The sequence below is a fragment of the Phyllostomus discolor genome, chromosome 8 (assembly GCF_004126475.2).
Source record: "Phyllostomus discolor isolate MPI-MPIP mPhyDis1 chromosome 8, mPhyDis1.pri.v3, whole genome shotgun sequence".
Lineage (NCBI taxonomy): Eukaryota > Metazoa > Chordata > Mammalia > Chiroptera > Phyllostomidae > Phyllostomus > Phyllostomus discolor.
Genome location: NC_040910.2, coordinates 13103905 through 13124628, shown reverse-complemented (window position 1 = coordinate 13124628; position 20724 = coordinate 13103905). Strand labels below are relative to the sequence as shown.

The following is a 20724-nucleotide window of genomic DNA, read 5'->3' as shown; positions in this document are numbered from 1 at the left end:
GTGGGTATCTTTGCCATCTAACCCCTGGGCTCTGCTCCCCCCTCAGTGTTAAAGAACCCGGTGTGCAAGCTGTACCGATTCCCCACGTCCGACAATAAGTGGATGCGAGTCCGGGAGCAGATGTCGGAGAGCGCGCTGTCTTTCCACGTTCCCAAGGAGCTCATCTCCCTTCACATAAAGGAAGACCTGTGCAGGTGAGAGAGGACAGCGATCACCTCTTTCCGATCGCCTCTCACAGGAGCTATGTATTTTTCCATAAACCACTTTTTCTTCAAGTGTGACGATAAGAAAAAACACCAGGCCTACACAGTGCAGAGTGGTGGCCATTGGCCCTGTGAGGTTATTAATCACCGAAAGACGGAACGAGTCTAATTTGAGATGTTGTGTAAGTGTTGAATACGCCCCAGACTTTGAGTTCCTGGCACCTAAAGAAACAAACAAAAAAAGACTGCTTTCGTAACTGGGATTCAATAAGAATGTTATTAATGCCACCTGCTATTTTTTTATGTTTTAAATATGACTACAAGAAAAATTTTAGTAACATATGGGGCTCTCCTTTGTGGCTTGCATCATGTTCTTGCTAAATAGCTTGAAGTCTAGCCAATGATCTGAGCTTTGGCCTCACTAATCACTCCGGTGCTTTTACCTCATCTGTTTTTGGTAACTGCTTTGGTAAGAAATTCCTACTCGACTCTTCTTCGGATTACTCATCTGTAAGGGCTATCACATATTTTTTGGTCTAAAAACTCTATGAGATGATTGATAAAGTATGCTCTGTGCATGGACAGTATTTTTGTACAACAACATTAAGTCCATCACCATAATAAAACGGGGATGTGAGAACTGGCCGTTGATGAGAATTTCTCTGAGCCGTGACTAATCAATTTGTTTCTCTGCCTTTTATACCTCTAGTGACTTTAAAAATGCTGAATACTATATTATACTAAACACTATTAAGGCCCTAAATCTCAGAAAATTAGGCAATATTTTTAGTAGTTAACATTTTTTTTTAATTGCTGAAATACACAGCAGAGTGTGAAATGGCCAAAATTTGGATTTCTGCCTTATGCACCCATTAGTACATTGAGGTACTTTTAGAGTGTCATATCCCCTTGGTAGACCCTACAGTCTGACGCCATACCGGCATAGACCAGTGAGCACACCGTGGAGGAGGCAGGGCACGGCTGGTGGTGCTGGCAACGTCATCACGAGCCTTGGCACGTGTCAGTCAGTGAGGGACCTCACGCACAGCTGGGCCCCATAAAATGACAATGCAGCTGAAAACTTCCTGTGACCTAGTGGCGTCACAGCAGCCAGAATGTCACACCAGCACAAGGTATTGTTCACACATCTGTGGTGATGCTGGTTTCAACAGGTGCTCTGCGCCGCCACCTGTTTAATCCACCTCCAGTGAAAGTGCGGCACAGAAAATCATGTCCAGTCCATAATACTTGACAATGATAATAAATGACTGTGCTACTAGTTTATATCTTTGCTGTACTATGCTTTCTGTTTTCACTTTAAGACTGTACTTTTCCTACTCATTAACATTTCTTTTTGCTGGAAAACAGTATATGCCACATGATGCCAGAAGCAACCTTGTACATCTCTTGTTTACTGTGTCTCTGAATTGCATCGTATTCTCTTGTGCTTTATGTAATCTCGTGTTGTTTTGTGCAGTAACATGCTGCACGGGCTTGTGGCCCAGGAGCGACAGGCTAGACGAGGAACCTAGGTGTGTAGAAGGTTATGCCACTCAGGTTTGTGTAAATACATATGATGTTTGCACAATGAGCAAATCACTCAATGAGACATTTCTCAGAATGCATCCCTGTCATTAAGCGGTTCATAGCTGTATTTGTGATGGTGGGAATGACTGTACAAATACTATATATCCAAGTAGTGAAAAACAAAAAAGAAAACAGGTTCTGGGCTTTAGGGGAAATCAGACAGCAAACTGGATTATAAGAAAAAAATGTGGATCTGGGGAAATAAAGATGGAAAGTATGACAAGGAGGTGGGTATTTGAAGAACAGCAGAGTGAGGAGGAGCAAGCCACAGAAATCAGACAACGGTCACTGATTCAGGCCCCATGAGGCTGTAACATGTACGGGAACCTAAGCAGGCTACTTACAGGAGCTGGCTGCAAGGAGGAATTAATATGAGCCAAATTATTCAATACTGCTCCTACCTAGAGCTCACTCAAAGGGCAGCGGATGGACAAAACAAATCCCAGGAAGAACGAGAAAGCTTATGTGTCAGAGTCAAGGAGAACGAAGTTTGGATCTTCAAAGTCATACAAGAACCGTCATCCTCAACATTGGCGTGTTCTAGACTCTCAGACACTAAGAAACACTCCAGCTAGAGTCACGCAAAGGTCAGATTTTGTACAGAAGGGACGGAGAGAGTAAATGCTCCTCACAGGGCTCACCGAAAAAGGGAGACTGACAGCAGACAAGCTGAGGTAGAGGGGTCAGGGGGAACCTGGCACCTTTGTTTCAGCAGAGAACCACAGAAGAGAAGTTGCCTGAGAAAGCAGAGTTGAGAAGTTAAGGCTCAGCCTCACCTTGTAAAGTGGACTCGAAGCTGTGCCTCACTTAGCCAGTTCTAAGCTCCCACTGAGCCATCTATGAAGACGCACAGTGGGAAGTGATGAGCTTTCACAAAACACTAGGTTCTACTGTTAACATAATTCTATATATAATGTAATGACTAATCACTAGGGTAATATTTTGGGGTTGAAAATATTAGTGGATAGACCACTAATGCTATTTCATCTACAAATACGGCAAGCTAGTGAGAAAGCGAGCGAAGATCAGGACCCCTCCTGAGGCCACAATCTGTCCCTTGTCATCAGGTTAGAGACCCCACAAGGGCGGAGCAGCTGACCTTCTGCTCCTTCTGCGTTCTCCCCGCGGGCTCTCCGGCTCCCCCCGCACCCCGACTTCTCTTCCTGCTCTTCCTTCTCTCCCTTCACTGACAGTCAGTCCCAGGAGGAAGGGATGGGTAGGAGACAAGGGGAAAGCGGGCACTAAGGTACTGAATTTTAGTCGGCACAGCCACTATAATTATTATTGTATTACTTTTTAACACACCAAGCGTCTTCCACTCATCCCGTTCTCTTATTTTTCTATCTCTTTTGGCTGTGCATAGGTAGCAAAAAAAATTATAAATACATGGAAGGGGCTATAGGCAGTGCCCCCACATTATAAAGTTCCCCCACAAGGGGCAGAGTGAGGAACTGTTATCCGTCCACACTGGGAATAGCTCAGAGAAGAAAATCCCATTTTAACCCTACAAAACGAAACTATGTAAAAACCTGATAGATTCTGAAAATTCGCTAGGTACTGTGATGCACAGCCTGTTCCATATATATGTTTTGGTTTCTCCAACTACTTTTCTGTGTCAATCTCCCATTATGAGAATGTGTTTGAAAAATTTTAAGAATGAATGTTTAACATTTAATGTCGAATGGAGAAAAAGTCAGTCTGAACTACAAAGGGAAACAGAAAACATTTATAGGAAAATCAACTGGCCATCTCAGTAGAATATACGAATTTGTTATGAAATAGGATAAAAAAGCCTTAAGAAAAGAACCCTTATCCTTTAGTGAACACGCCAAGAAGAAAAGGCTAATGTAGGAAAAAAAGAAATTTTAAATTGCAGCAGCCAGGTGAAATCCACAGAGTCAGCAGAACGGATCTGACACTGAGGAATCATCTCAGTGATGTGGAAGACAAATATGATAAACTCTAAACAAAGGTGAAAAAAGTTTAAAGTGATGAGAAAGAAGATGTTAGATGTTCAGGACGCGAAGCTGGAAACTGCCAAATAATTTGAAGTGTTCTTGGGGGAAGAACAATTAACGCAAAAGCTTAGAAGAAAAACAGTGAACATTTAGGCAGTTTTGTGTTTTTTCTTTTACTCACTAGAATCAGGATAACCATACACTTCTTTGTAGAAGCTCATGGAATGACAGCTACTAATTTTTGAAAGAAAAAGGCTGTGACCTCCTCTTATTATATAGGGTCAGGTTATGAATTTTTTATGAATGAAAGCCGTGGAAATGACATACTTAACTATGCAGGAGCTCAGAAAATGTCACCCAAATAATTTTATTGAAAAATCCATTTGAAGGTCTATGCCATCAACTGAGAAAGTAATTTAAGAATTATATTTAAAATAAATACAAATTAATGTAATATAAAAATAAATTATAGATTTAACATGATATAATATAATACATTGAATTAAGAATGTAAGAATGGGATGTTGTCTTGCAAAGGACTTCGGAACGCTTTCCTTGGTTGGGTGGACCCGCTAGGCTGGGCAGAGCTTTACTCAGAAGTTCTCCCCTCCGCTTCTTCTAACCCTCGTCTGACTCGGGTCCCAGGAAGTGTTTTACTTGCTTCAGCCTCCCTCCCACCTGACAATTTCTCTCAAACCCATTTATTTTTCACATTTTCATTTCATCTACTCTAATCCCAGCTGCCATCATCTCTGGCCTGGTAGGACAACAGTCTCCCAGTGACTTCTCTGCCAACGGCCTGGCTTCCTTCGAATCCACTCCTCCCATCACAGACTCACTCACTCGGACCGAAACTGGTACAATGTGCAGATTTCCAGGAGGAGCTTCCTGGAGGCAGCCTTGATATTTCAGCTTCTGAGAACTATCCTGTTGCAGAATTATGTGTTGGAAGCGACAAGGGGGAGGTTCTGCTTATAAAGTGCTCGGTATAAGACCTTGCTTCTGAGAAGGTTGCAGAATTGCTCCACAGTCATGACACGTGAGCGATTTGACATTGAAAGGCAGACCAGCTCTTTTATCTGGAATACTTGAAGGCTGGGGGAAGTAGCAACTGGTTTATTAGGGGGCTATTACCACTGAAGGAAAAGGAGAGAGTGGCATGCTGAAGACAGCTCAAAGATCCTAAATACATAGAAGGTGTGTGTGTGTGTGTGTGTGTGTGTTTATGTGTGTCTTTACCTGTGTATACAATGTTTCAAGCTTTACTGTCCTTCAACTTGGGTTGCGTGAGGACAAGTTCTGTAGGTTTTGCTGAACTACGGCCTTTAAAATTTTTACAGTTTGTTTTAGTGTTGCCACATGTTTTGTTTGTGTTGAGTATTTTCTTCAGACGGTGCACTGCTTCAAAGTTTTGCTGTGCTCAGTCCACACTGAAATATGTTAGTCACTAGGGAAAATAATGGTACCCATAGAACTGGTGCTCCGTGACAGCTACAAACACAGTGTTAAATCATGATGTGCACATGCGAGTGTTTGGAGCATTAAATCATGATGTGCACATGCGAGTGTTTGGAGCATTAAATCATGGTGTGCATATGTGTATGTTTGGAGCATTAAATCAAGGCATGCACATGCATGTGTTTGGATGGGAGGCTCTGGTGGCCGTATGGTGTTTGGCTTTATTAAAAAGGTATACATTTCTATGGCATAAAGTGATATTTGAAAACCTAAATGGGATGAAAGGTTTTTTTTTTAAAAAAAAATAAAGTATTTCAGGAAAAATGATCCTCATGATCCATAAAACTCCCTAGGAAAACATTGGTTTGATTTATATCATGTAGTTTTCTTTTTTTTTTCTTCTTCATCTCTTTCCTATACCTATTTTTCTTCATGATCCCAGGGGTGGAGAAAGAAATTTTTCTTCCACTACTGTTAGGAGTTTAGAAGAATGATTGGAATATTTCATAACAATTAACTTGGAGACTTTCTTAGCTTTTATATAAACCATATAAATACATGTGTGTATCATAGAGAGAAAAATCTTATAAATAAAAAAATTAAAAAATCTAAAGCAAAACATTTAAATAGGAAAAATAAAATAGAGTTTGGGACATATAGACTTTAAAAGTTTTATTATCACTTCTTTGAGAAGATGTAAATGCTTTTTCTTAGCTATTGGTGTTTGTAAATGTATGTATACTAAATTCATGGCAATAAAATATTTTGTATTAATGAAGGCAAACACTTTTTTGTTCAACACTATATGTTTCAAATACTCTATATTCTATATTTTCAGAGCTGCATCATAGAACTCTGTTTAGGGTGTTTATATACCTACATATCAATCTATTTCTTGAACATAGTATATTCTTTTCCATGAAAAAGATGGTCAGTAAATATTTTAAAATCCCAGAAAACCTAGTTGCTTCCCAGAAATATATGTTTCAGAGACACGTTCTACATGTTTATTTAAATAGTATCATAATGCTGTCCACTTGGTTTTCTAGGCGCTGTATGTAGTTTGAGAGAAATGCAGAAGATACTAAATTTTCTGACATTGTACCTTACCTTAACGCATTTTGTGACCATCATTAAAAAAGGCTCATTTTATTTCAAATTGGTAGCACTATAAGAATGCCTTTTTAAAAGTGGTGAAAGTATATATTAGGGATTATAAACTAGAACTAGAATATATTTAGATAAATTCTATTTCAAAAACATCTTCACTCTACCAGAAGCTATACAGCAGGATTTTGCAACATTGTGACCCCGCCTGTCCATTTAACATCGTTTGGCCTTCTGAAAGGTCATTTATATTCTCTTTTCAAGATGCACGTATCACCAGGCAGGATTTCCCTTTCGCATGGGTTACAAGGCAAGGCAGGACCTCCTGCCCACCCACGTCTCCAGCCTCATCCTCTGCCTTGTCTATTTTGTCACGGCGGAAACGCATGCCTTTTAAGATGCCTCTACTATCATTTGCATCCTTGGATACAATAAAGGCACCCTGAAAATCTTCACTGACCTTAAAGAAACATTGATTAGTGGGAAAGTCATGGCGACCCAGCTATTATTTAGATTTCCTGCATACCAAATAGAGTTCAAACTGATGAACCTCACGCATGTTTTTGAAGTGTTATGTCTCTTCCACTTTGTTTGTCCTGGTGTTCCTCTCTCTCTGCCTTTCCTTCATGCTCTCTCTGAGAAAAACCCTTCCCTCCTATAAATCCAAAAAGGATGCATAAAGATGTCCCATCAGGATTCTACTGTTGACTCATACCTGATTAGTGTGATTTCTTCCGTCCATTTTTCTCCATGCGATGTTGTCGCGCAGTTGGAATACTGTGTGGTATGTTATTTATCGTGAAAAGTGCATTTGCCCTACCAGCTCTTACCATTAAAGGCAGATGTTGTGTGCTGTCAGGTTCATCATTACGGATTCTTGGTATCACGTAATGAGAGGTCCTGTCGAGCGCTCAGCATCACCACGCTGGCGATAGTCATCTGTGTTTGATTTTGCTGCTTGGGTATTACAGTGTCCCCATAGGAACAGATGAGGCAAAACTCGGGAGAAGTGCATTTTTGTCTCTTGTGCCAAGATTCTTCATTTCTAGTGAGATGAGCAGGGGAGACTGTATTGTTGTGATGATAAAAGCACAGAAGGGGAGTGGTTATTGACCTGAGTTCAAAACCTGCCATTTGATATTTCCTGCATGTGTTTGAAAAAATTATATAATCTCTCAATTTCCAGGGTTTTTTTTTTATTTCTTAGGTAATAACATTATTATTCGTCCTGCAGAGATAATATAGTAATTGAATGGGCAATCATGAGATTCTAACACTTAGAACTATAGGGTTTTGTCTTAGTGTGTGTGTGTGTGTGTGTGTGTGTGTGTGTGTATGAGTGCGGCTCTGTGTTTGGGACCTGGCTCCCCATCTGCACTTGCACAGCCATGTGACACGGCACCGTTTGTCCAGCTGCCTCACACTCCCATTCCCTCAGCTGTAAAGAAGGGATTGAATGACAAGTGCACGTGGTTATAGTGAGCTGTTGACGAGGTGATGAAAACCCCTGGTGCAAACGTGCACAGACCTTTCAGACATGGAAACCACTCACACCGTTTATGTAAAGAATCCTGTCCACACTGGACTCTCAATATATCAAAACTCTTCTTGTTGTTCTTTTTCATCTTAGCTGACAGTTGATCGTGTTTCAGACAAAAAAAAATCTACAATTTAATTTATCTTTAGCTTACTAACTGAGCACACCTCCTAAGCATATTCACTACATGGTACCACAAATTGCAAGTGGGCAGAAAAGCTGAATGGCTGTATCTTCTCCCACAAAGCTGCTGCTTGGAGCTAAGACAGACACTTTGGGATGGAAGGCTTCAGATTAGGAGGCCCTCAGGAAAGGAGGAGCGTGTCCATTTTTTGTTGATAAATCAATAGAAAATAAATAAGAATTTTTTGTTGTTTGAACTTCCAGCAGTTAACAGTAGCCAACGCTGTCTGTAAGTACATACTTGAGCCAAATACTTGAGCCAGCTCCATGCTGACCTGGGTGGAAGTTACATTCAGGTGAGTCCTCAGGGAGAAGGTACCAGCCTTGTCCTCTTCTTTAGAGATTCTAACTTAGAAAAAGCCATAGATTTGCAATCACAAGACCTGAGTGTAAGTCTTGCTCCTGCCACTTACTAGCAGTACGGCATTAGACAACTCACGTCACTTCTCAGTTGTATTCCTCTCATGTGTCTAGAGCAAGGTTGTTCAATGCAAGTTTTCATGATGGAAATATCTGAACTGCACTGTTTAACGTGATAGCTGTGTGGCTGTTGAGCACTTGAAATGTGCCTGGTGTGACTGACTTTCTCATTTGGCTTAGTCCAGCTCAATAGAATTATCTCTATGGATTTTTTAGAAAATGAATTAAGACATTCTATACAATCTATACAAAAGTAATCTTGCTTATCAGGAAAATCTTGATGTGGCCACTGAAAAGCACCGCTGCCCGGCATTTTGTCAGGCTCCTGCATTCCTTCTGCTTTGGAACTGAACTGGCTCACATCTGCCCTCCAGGTCCAGGGGCGGGAGTCGGAAGGTGAACTGTCCGGAAATGTTGGTGGTTTCTAAAAGTAAGGACAGGAATAACGCAAAAAGGGAATGAGCGTTCTAGCATACTTAACTTCTTTTACCAGCTTTCCAGGCGCAGTGGGTAATATCCATGCTGCCCCCAATGAAAAGGCATGTCATTAATATGTGTGGCTTTAGGAGAAACTTCATATAATGTGCCCTCAGTTTTGATATAAGGGGAACACTGAACTTCACGGTATTAAAAAAATAGACGTTGTCCACGTTGGATAACGTTAAAACAAATTTCGAAGGTTAAGTAAGATGTTATTTAGAGGTAAACACCAAATCACCTTTATCATGGAGAGCAAATAGACTCTTAGGATGGAATGAGACATCCTCATTATTCCTCATGTGTTTCTAAGGTAGTTACCTAAAATGCAATGATTGAATGTAGCTCTTTGTCAAACACAAGGAGCTCCTGTGCTCCCTGTAAGTCCTGTAGTCACCGCTCTCCGCGGCTCAGTCTTCGCACCTGACTCGGAACCTCTTTGAGCACTCGGCAGCCACTGGCGCGGTCCGACATCCACTTACTTGAATGTCAACTGAAAACCAGAGTGAGTGACCACTCCAGTCACTCCTCAGTGAAATAGTGGCTCCCGGGGTACAATGCTAACTCCACAGGCATGTACAAAAAGGTGTTTTTTAAAAAGGCTCTGATTTACGGGTGCAGTTTCTATTCCCGCATGGGTGAAAGGGCAGGCAGCTCGAGTTGTGGGCTGAAGCTGCTCTGCCACCTGACATCGAGGTGAGCTTCGATCAGTTTCATGGTGTCACCCAACCGCTCCGTGAAATCGAAGCCACCCACCTTGTGGTCCAGTCAAGCTGACACACAAAACTAACCATCACAGTAAGTAATTCCACATGAAGGTGTATTTTCAAAGCTTTCTTTATTCCTAAGGAAGGCTTGACCAATTCAGAGTTATAGACCCAGATCATACAAGGTCAAGGGGCTCAGCAGTGGCTCATTTATACACACGTTGTGTGTATCCATTCTGCCGGGGGGAGAGTTCTGCATTCTACTCCATGTGCTGCGTTTATGTCAAACATCAGGAAAACCCAAGAACAAGAATCTGCAAGCGAGTGTTTCGTGTGTTCAGTCAACAAACCTGTATTAAACATTTCCCATGGACTGAGAACGGTGATAGGACAAAAAGCATGAATAACACCAGTCTCTGCCACTCACGGGCTCAGAGCAAATTTTCCCTTGTTGGAATTCCCCTCTTGAATACACCATCAGTAGGCTTGTAGACTCTGTTTTAAACAGAAGCTGTAAATAGAGGCTAAACTTTCTCCTACGTTTACTATGTCCTATTTCGGTGGTTTAAGCTGTTTTATTTTTATGTGCTTTTCTATACTGGCTTAACCCCCACATGCCTTTCCTATCTGACCACTTATTCGGTGGAGAGCCCCATATATTGTCACTTGATTTCCTGACACTGTCAGCTGCATCAGTCTCTCTGAAGATTAAGACCGGGCATTGGCGTGACTCCAATGGCATCTACCATGGGAAGATCCAGAGTGACTCTGGCCCCTGTGTTGTATCAGGCCAGACCCTGGAAAGTTCTGTCCCCACTGGGTATTGCTTCCCCAGCGGCTCTCCAAAGGAGACAGATTTTGTAACTGAGTGCAAAGGCACTAAGGTCCCCATAGGCTGAACTGTTACCAGTGGAATATGGAAGATGGTGAGGGAGTGGCATAGAGACGTCTCTTCCTCCATCTAGCAAGCTGCTCCGAGGTGCAAAGATTCCATATGACTCATCTGGAGTTGCTCCACGTGACCTAGCAACCAGCCACGTTTCCTCGTGAGGTTCTGCCGGGCTCAGTAACATACCACCTTATGTCCACTTCCTCTTTTTCTCTGCAACGCTTCTCTTCTTTCCTCCCCCAGGCTTACCTGGGATTGCGGGGTCTCAGGCCCTGCCTTCCAGAGAACCTGGATTGAGATGTAAAACCGAACCCTTCAACTGCAAAGTTTTGTTCACCAAGTAACAAATCAAAACATGATCTAAACATCCCCAGGATTCCTGATTGAAAAGTGCTCTGATTCTGGTGCAGCCAATTCTCTTCTCTCTCTGTCTATCTCAGTGTATTCATGTAACGAGTTTCTTTCCTTTTTTAAACTTAGAGCTACTTTCGTACTCTGCCCTACTTTGGTTTACAACCTTTGATTACTTGACTCTGTTTATTATACATTTACTCCCTTATAGTTGCACTGTTTTTAATGCAGAGACACCTTATGTTGGTTAGTTGTCTCTTTTAGGATACGTACCTTTTCAGTGCCATTTTCTAGAACAACTAAACAGTGAGCGCCAGATTGCTCTCTGTATTATACCTATGTATACATTTTGACATATTGGAAGGGCATGATAAAATTTAAACAAAAAGCTTATGGACTAATTCCAGTATACCACAAGTCATTCCCCACAGATCACTAGACGTTTCGGAGCACACTTTGCCAGGCCTCTCTTCAGCAAGGAGTTGTCACCAGGCCAGGGTCCCGCACTATAGGAAGGTCTTCACCATCACCCTCTCTTTACTCTTTCACCACCTCCGTTTTAATTACTATTGCTGATAAAGATTCAGAGAAAACAAATGATAAACCTATTGGTATGAAACATCTATTGGTGCATCTATTAGGATTAAGTGGGAATATGTAATATCTCTGTCATAAGTATCTATTAGAACTCCAGCCTGAAACCTGACACATCAAATGGGCACATCGTGCTTGCCGTCCACCTCAGGTTTAACCGAATGGCCCAGTTTCTTCTGGACTTGGATATCTCCAGCTTTTGGAATTATTTGTTTGCTTTGGTTGTCGCTGTTGTTTTGTCTTGAATTCAAATAGCCTGTCATGTGAGTGCAAACCGAGAACTTGCCTTCCCAATTATTCAACCTTCCCTCCTACCCACTCTTCGGTCATGCACTTCCTTTGTTCTCACTGTCTGTTCATTAATTACCTCTTCTCCCATGGATGTTGTGTGATGACAGGTAATCTGCAGGTCAGCTGAGAATGAAATTATTGTTCACAAAAGTTGGAAAGACCTCAGATGAAAGTTATAGCAGAACTACATCGCATCCCTATTGACACACGACAAAGGCAGCTGCAAACATTTGAAGCCAAGTCACAGTTTTGCACACCATCCATTACTCTTACATTTAACGGGATGTTAAAGATGCTACATCTTCTGAATTTATTAGCTTGGTATTTAACATATTTCACAGCCAAAATAGCAAAGAAGTTTCATTATTACTGGTTAAATTAGCCTCATGAAAATGTTGTTGGCAAAAGGTTACAGAAATGAATAAGAGATCTAACAAAGCAGCATATTAAAACCATTTATCACTATAATTTAAAAAGGCATTCTGATTATTTAAATTCACTTGGATAAAGGATAGAGAATTAGATAAAAGTTAATAATTAAAACCCAAATGGCGTGATTAGCTTTTCCTTTGGATAAAGAAGGGACAAAGCACATGCAGTATTTACTTACATTGACCTCTTGGGAGAAACGGAGGCCAGTAAAATCATACCTGATCATACCATTCATGAGCTTTTAAAAAATTACATCTAGCTCAGGCCAGGTGGTTTAGTTGGTTGGAGCATCATCCTGGACCCCAAAAGGGTGTGGATTTGATCCCCAGTCAGGGTGCGTATTGAGAGGCCACCAATCAGTATCTCTCTCTTACGTGGATGCTCCTCTCTCTCTCTCTCTCTCTCTCTCATCCATTCTCTCTAAACTCAGTAAAAACATATCCTCTGTTGAGGATTTAAAAAAATGACAGTTCTATTGTGTATAAACTAGATTACCTGAATAACTTGTGTTTCCTTCAGACACAGTTCGATAATCCGTCCCCCATTATTTTATTTTGGATTGTTGAAGCCTGGAACTTAGCCATTTTTCTGTTGAGATTCAGTGTTTGTTTTTTAGCGGAATGGCTTCTCTCTACATTAAAGAAAGCCTTTGCCATCTTTGTGAAATTTTTATCTGTGAATTTAACCTGTATTTTTCTCTTTTACATACAGAATTTTTGATGTTTTTGTGGCCTAAACTATTTATATCTTTCTCTGGGTTAAAAGGATTACTTCCCCCCTAAAAAGCACATAGAGCTTTTCCAAAAGGGACAGTGAATCGATTTCTGATGCGTTTGACAACCCTGATGAAGCGCTTTGTGTCTATAGATTTAAGAGCAAAATAATTGTTTTGTTCTCTTTTCCATTCTTAACAGAAACCAGGAACTGAAGGAACTCGGTGAACTTTCTCCACACTGGGACAAAAGCGCTTTGTGTCTATAGATTTAAGAGCAAAATAATTGTTTTGTTCTCTTTTCCATTCTTAACAGAAACCAGGAACTGAAGGAACTCGGTGAACTTTCTCCACACTGGGACAATCTACGGAAAAACGTCCTCACTCACTGTGATCAAATGGTGAACATGTACCAAGACATTCTGACGGAGCTCAGCAAGGAAACAGGTGAGAAAGTAGTAACTTTACCTTTTCCAACTGAGTTACATTTCATGTATGAGGGCATGTTATGTAAAAACAATAATAAACATTGTTATGAACACAAAAGGGCCAAGATTTTTTTAAAAGCCCATTTATTTCTAACACTTCCATCTTGGTATGAAAAATAACAAAGAAAAAAGCACTCATGGTATTATGATAAGCACAAGTAGGAGTTAAAAAATTAAATTCCTGAGAAGAAAAGCAAATGATACAACTGCGTTTTTCTTTCGGAAGCTTTTGTAACAGCTTTCTATGTCGATTTGCCTTTTTAGCATGTGTGCATGCACACACTTATTATTTATTTACCAATAATATTGTACTTTTTCCCACCTAGGGTCCTCTTTCAAATCAAGCAGCAGCAAAGGAGAGAAAACACTGGAATTCGTCCCGGTCAATCTGCATCTGCAGAGAATGCACGTCCACAGCCCTCAGCTGAAAGGTAGCATCTAGTGTTCTTTTCCAAATGGGCAAATTATGGGACTGTGTGTCTTGAAAATCTCAGCTATTGGCAGAATTTGCAATTTAAGCATTTATGTAAAGATGAAGATAAGACCACTGGAGCTGATAACAGCCCTGAATACTACAAAAGGGGCTATTATATTTTTGTTGCTGTGTTTCTGAGTGGTACGTTGCGTGTGCACCGTCTGAATTGAGTTACAGGTGAGTATGCAGAATGAGTATTAGCTTCCTTAAGTAGTAGCAGCGATGGCTAATAGCTGGCAATTGTGCTGTTGTCTGAATGAGAAAAGGAGAAACAGGAAGAACAAGACTCGTTCACAGGGTTCCTGTCTTGAGAAGTCAGAGCCCAGACCTGGACTCGCTCGCTGTCCCTCTGTCTCAGTGGGCCTCTCCCCGGAGTTGCTGCCTTCCCCATGAGAAGGCAGTTTGTCAGATAGAAGCTCATGGAGTATCCTGATGTACTCAGCTGCAAGAAACATTTTCCAAGGAAAAATGTACAGGTTTGCATATACATATACCTGAATAGGGTTCAGAGTGAGCAATAAGGCATTGTATTCATCGCCATTCTACATGGTTCCTTACCATGTCTCAATAATATATGTTTTCTAATATTCTTCTCACCTCACGTTTTCTTGAACTTATGGCTATATCGATTTTATGTATATTGAGGGTGACTATGTGCCCCTATTTACCAGCAAAGTCCTGCACTATACCTGTTGTTCCAGCACCCTTGTTAATAACCTCCTTCCCTCCAGGAAGTCTCTCTGTGTGAGTGATAAATGCTAGTACCCATCTTCCCAGGGAGCCAGGTTACTTCAGGGCATCAAATTCCCCATAATGAGTGCGTCAACACGTGTAAACAAACACACACAGATCCATCTGGAGCTGCATTCTAGCACCCTAGTTTGTAGCCATTCTCACAATGTATAGGTCAGAAGTTTTAAAGCACTAAAATGAAATCTCTATTCTGCTTTAGACTCATCTGAAGTTTTATAATCAGAAAAATGAAACATTTTCCTAAACTTAGGAATACTGATTCTGTATGTACAACTGGTTAATATGCCAGTTTAAGTATAGTTATAAGCAGCATGCTGATGTATAATTTTATTTTCTTTGGTAACACTTACTAACTATCTGAAATTTTAACTTAGGTCCTTTTAACCAGGAATTATGTCAAATGAAATAACTGAAATAAAAATTGGATGGATTGGCCTGGGGGATTCATAGGAACTTTTGATTACTGAGTGTCTGTCAGTAGTTTGAACATAACATGCAATGGTTTTTTTTTTTTTTAAATCATCAAAACCAGAGTATCAACAAGTAATAAAGAAGCAAAGGACTTAAAAACTGTCTGACCACCAACATAATTTTTTTCTAATGGCCAATAGGAAGAGCCTTTTATGATATAGTAAAAGGCTTATATATTTTGGAGCAAAATGGAAGAGAATTGCAGCTTCACCGGTTTTTATATAGGACCTTAAGTCTGTTAGTTAATCTTTCTGATCCGTGTCGTCCTCTTCATGACTCGGGGACCTAGAGCATGTGAGACACCCAGAATGAATGGTCAGAGGGTCTGTGGTATGTGTGGCTGCTGCTCCCACTGGAAGAAAATAGATCCATTGGTTTTATCATGGCTGTTAAAGTGATCAGTTAAAAGGTGATAAATCTAAGGAAGTAGCCAGATTCAGAGGAAAGATTCAGAGAGGCAGAGGCATTTGGGAAAGATCGTCACACACAAATCCTTAATTACTGATGGAAAGAAGAAATGGGAGGAGAGGGTGGCCTGAGGCTACAGCCACGGATGGATGATGAAGTGTCATCAAACCAAATGGTTTGTCGGGGCCGAATCCATGGGAACTGATTCTTAAATATGCATTCAGATGTTTGGTGGTGATCCTTAAAACGCTCCCACCAAAAAAGAGAAATGATTATCTTATCTAAGTGGCCTTTTCCATCATATTTATTTCTTGAAAATGACAGGACCTTGTACATTATGCTTTTGCCCCTGCAAGAGACTGTCTGGAAAATAGAGCAGCGTGAGCCAGGATGAGTACAATGCCTTTAGTTTCTGTTTCTCCAACCTGGAAGGAAACTGGAAACTAAAAGAAAGAAATTTAGAAAGGCAAATGGAATTTCTTCTGGTTAGTCTGGTCTGGAATATGTGCCAGTTTGCTGGGGCCGCCATAACACAGCCCCACCAACTGGGTGGCTTAAATGACAGAAATGGGTCATCTCACAGCCTCGAAGTCAGACGTGAGAAATTAAGGCGTCTGCAGAGCCAGGCTCCCTCTGGAACCCGTAGGCCAATCTTTCTTGCCTCATCCTGGCTCTTTTTTTTTCCTTGTTTTCTTTCTTGTTTTTTTTTTTTTTTCTGGCAATCTTTCATTTTTTTTGATGCATCACACGGACCCTCTGTCTTCACATCATCTTTGTGTGTGTCTGTCTCTGTGTCCAAATTTCCCTTGAAAGGACACCAGTTACATTGGATTAGCACTCACCCTAACGGCTGCATTTTAACTTCATTCCATCTGTGAAGACCCTATTTCCAAATAAGGCCAGGTTCTAAGACATCTTTCTTTGGGGATGCAATTTAATCTGTAACAGGATATACGAAGGCATTTTTTATTTGTGATTAAAAAATCAAGCAGTAGGGAAGAAAGCAAGAACTAAGGTACAGCTCACAAACTAGAGGGTTTTTGACATAGTAGTTTTCAGAAAGACCGACTCCTCCCTTGGAAGACCTAAAGAGAAAACATGGGAAAAGATGAGATACCCTAACAGCCAAGAATTAATGTGAAGGTGTTGAATTCCATTGTATAATACAATTATAGTATATTATGTATATATTGTATCTGTGTAATATGTATAACATTAAATAATGAATGTCTTAAATTTTTTGTAGTTTTGTAGTAAGTTTAAAAGTTATTTGAAGTTGGAATTCACATAAAGTAGGTGCTTTATAGACCAAATCATCACTATACGTTAGAATAGAAATTGAAAATGATGGAATTTCTAGGCCCTTACCACTTACTTCTTTGTCTTTCACCGAGTAACCCCTTTGAGCTTCGCTTTACTTATTTGCAAAATAAAACACTTTAAAGTTGTAGATGGTGGTCAATCAAGTTTTCTCCTTGCTCATATAATATGCATTTAGCAGATTTTGAATTGCAGTTACATTTATTTAAGATCCACGGCTACTGATTTAAATGTTCAGCTGAATTACAGACAACATTTTATCAGGTAATGATGCAAATAAGATTGGTCGAGCCCAGGTATTTCACTGGTGAGTTATTTGGAGATAGCCTACATTTATTTTCATTCTTACCGTTAGTCAACTGCATCTATTCACCTTTGATTAATACGCCTGCTCTATTTGGAGAGGCAGCTTTACAAACAATAGCAGGCAGATTTACCAAATACGAGACTAATGTCTAGCTCTTAACACAAGTAATGGAGCAGAACTAATGTCGCCATGTCTCATACTGACAAATGAAATAGCCTCCATTTAACTTTGGGTGCCCCCAGACCCATGAAGTTACTTTTTCATCCGTATTCATTACTTAAATTAAATGCAACACATAGAATACCTGCTACAATAGAGATCTTGCACAGCGGTGGCAACAATAACAAACACAAAACCCTGACATTAAAAACAACATTTCTTTCTCCAATATACCTCGGTAAATTTTATGTTCTTGGAAAAGCAGGTGTGAATAGTATAAAATATGGGCTCTTGTGGTATTATTATATGTTTAAGTTATAGTGTGCATTAAAGATATACAATAGCATGTTATAGTACATAGCAAAGAAATAAAAAAGAAAGAAAAGTAAAGGAAGAAAAGCAGTAAAAGAAAGAACCTAGTACACGATATCCTAAAGCTGTCGTTGGAATCAGGCTCGACATCGCCAGAACTGTCAGTGTAGTCACACTGGCAGTGTGGAAGAAGCAGCGGTCCCCCCCAGGCTCTCGGACTTCTAATCCCTGCACTAACGGGGACCACAAATGACGGGAGCTGCTTGGAGCTCCCAGACTTCCGCATTTCAAGGTCTGCGTGTGTCACCTCATCAGTGAAGCATAATTACCTTTAGACGTGTTTTGTGAGGAGGCCACCTTTCTTGGGCTATTTTGAAACAGATTTCCCTTAAAAATCCCTGTGGCTTTGTGATTCATGTCAAAGGCATTTTGTGAGCCATTTTGGAGTCAGGGATTATGCTTAAATTGTTCTTTGAAATGAGATCAGCATGTCTACATTTTTTTATTAGCACTATTTTTATAGTTGTAGGAATTTTAAAGAGATCTTCTGGGAAAAATAGACTTATTATCTCATTTCTATTATTAAATGGCTTTTAAAAGGCTATGAGGCAGCCCTATTATTAAATTTCAAATCAACTTAGTATCTTTAGCTTGATGAGCTTCAACTTGAATTTTACTTCCCTATTATCATGCACACTATGACATTTTCACAAAGCCAAGGACAATTTTTGAGGTATGAAATATCGAAGAAAGAAGACATACAGGTTATATTTTATATGAAAGGAGAAAAGGACCTTTAACATTTTTTGCTTAAATTTCCTGTAAAATAACATGCCTACCTAAATTTTTAAAATTGTTTCTTAGTACCCAAAATCGGAAAGCTTTTATTATACACGGTTAAGGGCTATTCTTATCACAAAGATACCTATTCATATCACGAGGATATCACACATACCTTTAGATACCTTAAAGAGCAGAATAAAGTGAAGAAACTTTGTAAATGAGACAAATATTACTAATCAGATTATTATCATAGAATTTTATTTCTATTGATTATTTTTGATATATGTGCTCCCTCCTAAAGGAAATAATCAGTGGATGTTAGTTCTAACTAAACTTAAAGGAGCATGTCTGTTCCAACCAAGAACGAACACAGTACTTTGACTGTATATCATTCTTCATTAACTCAGAAACCTGGAAATAAGTCCCATGGTGCATAGAGATCTAGCTACTGTTTTTGTAATAATTAATAGCAAGTGAAACTCAATGGTGAAGGGGGCAAAATAGATAGCTGGTTCAGTACAGTGATATTGATAACTGGCGATTTAGCAAATAACAATTGCAAAATATTAGAATTTCCTGGAGTCTTATGTTGAGTTGTAGGAGTACCTTACATATTTTGGAAAGCAACCACTTATCAGATACATGGTTTGCAAATATTTTCTCCTATTTAGTATGTTGCTTTTTTACATCATTCTTTCCTTAGCAGCAGCTTTTTAGTTTGATGTAGTCCCAGTTACCTTTTTTTTTCTGTTACTTGTGCTTTTAGTGTGACATCTGTGAAATCATTGTTAAGACCGATATTCTGAAATATTTTCCCTCTATTTTTTTCTAGGAGTTTTACAGTTTTAGATCTTAGTTTTACAGTTTTAGTCTTAAAAGTTTAGGTCTAAACTTTTACAGTTTTAGGTTGAAGGCTCTAATTTGCTTGGAGTTGATCTTTGTGCACAAAGGGTCTCAGTGGAATTGTTTGCATGTAGGTAATCATAAGCTCTCCTTGTTCTTTTACTGAATATGTTTCATGGAGGGATTTATGGTTGTCTCATTCCCGTCAAGATCTGTATATTCCAGATTCCAATATTTTTTTCTTCTGGATAGTGAGCTTAAACTTTTTATTCGTCAATGAAGAATAGTAATTCCCAGCCCTGGCTGGTGTAGCTTAGTGGATTGAGCGCGGGCTGCAAACCAAAGTGTCGCAGGTTAGATTCCCAGTCAGGGTACATGCCTGGGTTGCAGGCCACGGCCCCCAGCAACTGCACATTGATGTTTCTCGCTTTCTCTTTCTCCCTCCTTTCCCTCTCTAAAAATAAATAAATAAAATCCTTTAAAAAAAAGAATAGTAATTCCCTATATAATCTAAAGACAAATTAGACAAAATGAATTCAGCCTCAACTATTTATTTATTTATTCGCAATTACTGAGCACCTACAGTATGCATGACATTGAGACATTTGAATGTCCTTCTAATCTTTGACATATGTGAGGGGAACTGAAGCCTGTGTTTTGGGCAGGGTGACAATGCCCGACCACACAGGAGAAGCCATCCACGCTGTGGATACAGGGAAGCCGAGACAGAAGAGGCTGTCGTGATCCGACATGAAGTGAGGAAGGTTAGAATTAGAGTAAAGGGAGTTCACAGTGATTAGAGAGAACACTATCTGGGGAGCAGAGTTGTTGGAATGTATCAGATAAAATGTTAAGGGAAAGCAAGTCATTTAAAATGATCTTGGGACCTTGAGAAGTTTGATCTGGAAGGCTGAAGGGAATGTGGCATCTGTACTGGCCCCAGGAAACCAGGGCGGAAGGGTGGACTGGAAGAGTTAGAACAGGTTAACCCTAGCAGCTGGCTGACGTTCAGGGGTGTGCATAAAGCAGTTAGCAGTTGGATTATCTGACGGTGAAGAGGTCACAGCTGGCCAGAAATGGAGATATGTTAGGCTTTAGTACAAATGCAATGTTAAAATCTCAAAAGGGATGAGTTCATACATGGAAAATAGAATGGAAATAAGTAAAAGTCAAAACTTTGGATAGGAAAGAGGTTGTTCATAACGTTGCAAGCTTTTTAGTGTAGATGGAGTCAAGAAACACACACTCCTTCATTTAGATTTAAAAATAAATAAACAGCTGTATTGTGAATGGAGTGTGAGCAGCTTGCTCCTCATCCTTGACCTGCCCCTTCAGAGTTTCTTGGCTCCTCCCAAGGTCACCGGGATCCCGTGATTACTGGGGTGGATGAAGGAAGAGAAGGCTGCTGCACCTGGAAAGCAGTTTTGGAAATTGCAGAAGCTCACGGATTCACCGTGAAGCTAATAAGACTTCAGTCCAGGGCCCTTCATGTGCCCGGG

General features: G+C 40.1%; 1 protein-coding gene across 2 annotated transcripts in view; it reads left to right on the top strand.

Moving 5' to 3' along the window:
- INPP4B (inositol polyphosphate-4-phosphatase type II B) overlaps positions 1-20724 on the top strand; it is a 517613-nt gene that overhangs the window by 383596 nt on the left and 113293 nt on the right. For both annotated transcript variants that reach the window (XM_028521081.2, XM_028521080.1), the window contains 3 exons: positions 47-194; positions 13223-13353; positions 13721-13825. In XM_028521081.2, the coding sequence (XP_028376882.1) occupies positions 47-194; positions 13223-13353; positions 13721-13825 (384 nt within the window). The remainder of the gene's footprint in view (positions 1-46; positions 195-13222; positions 13354-13720; positions 13826-20724) is intronic.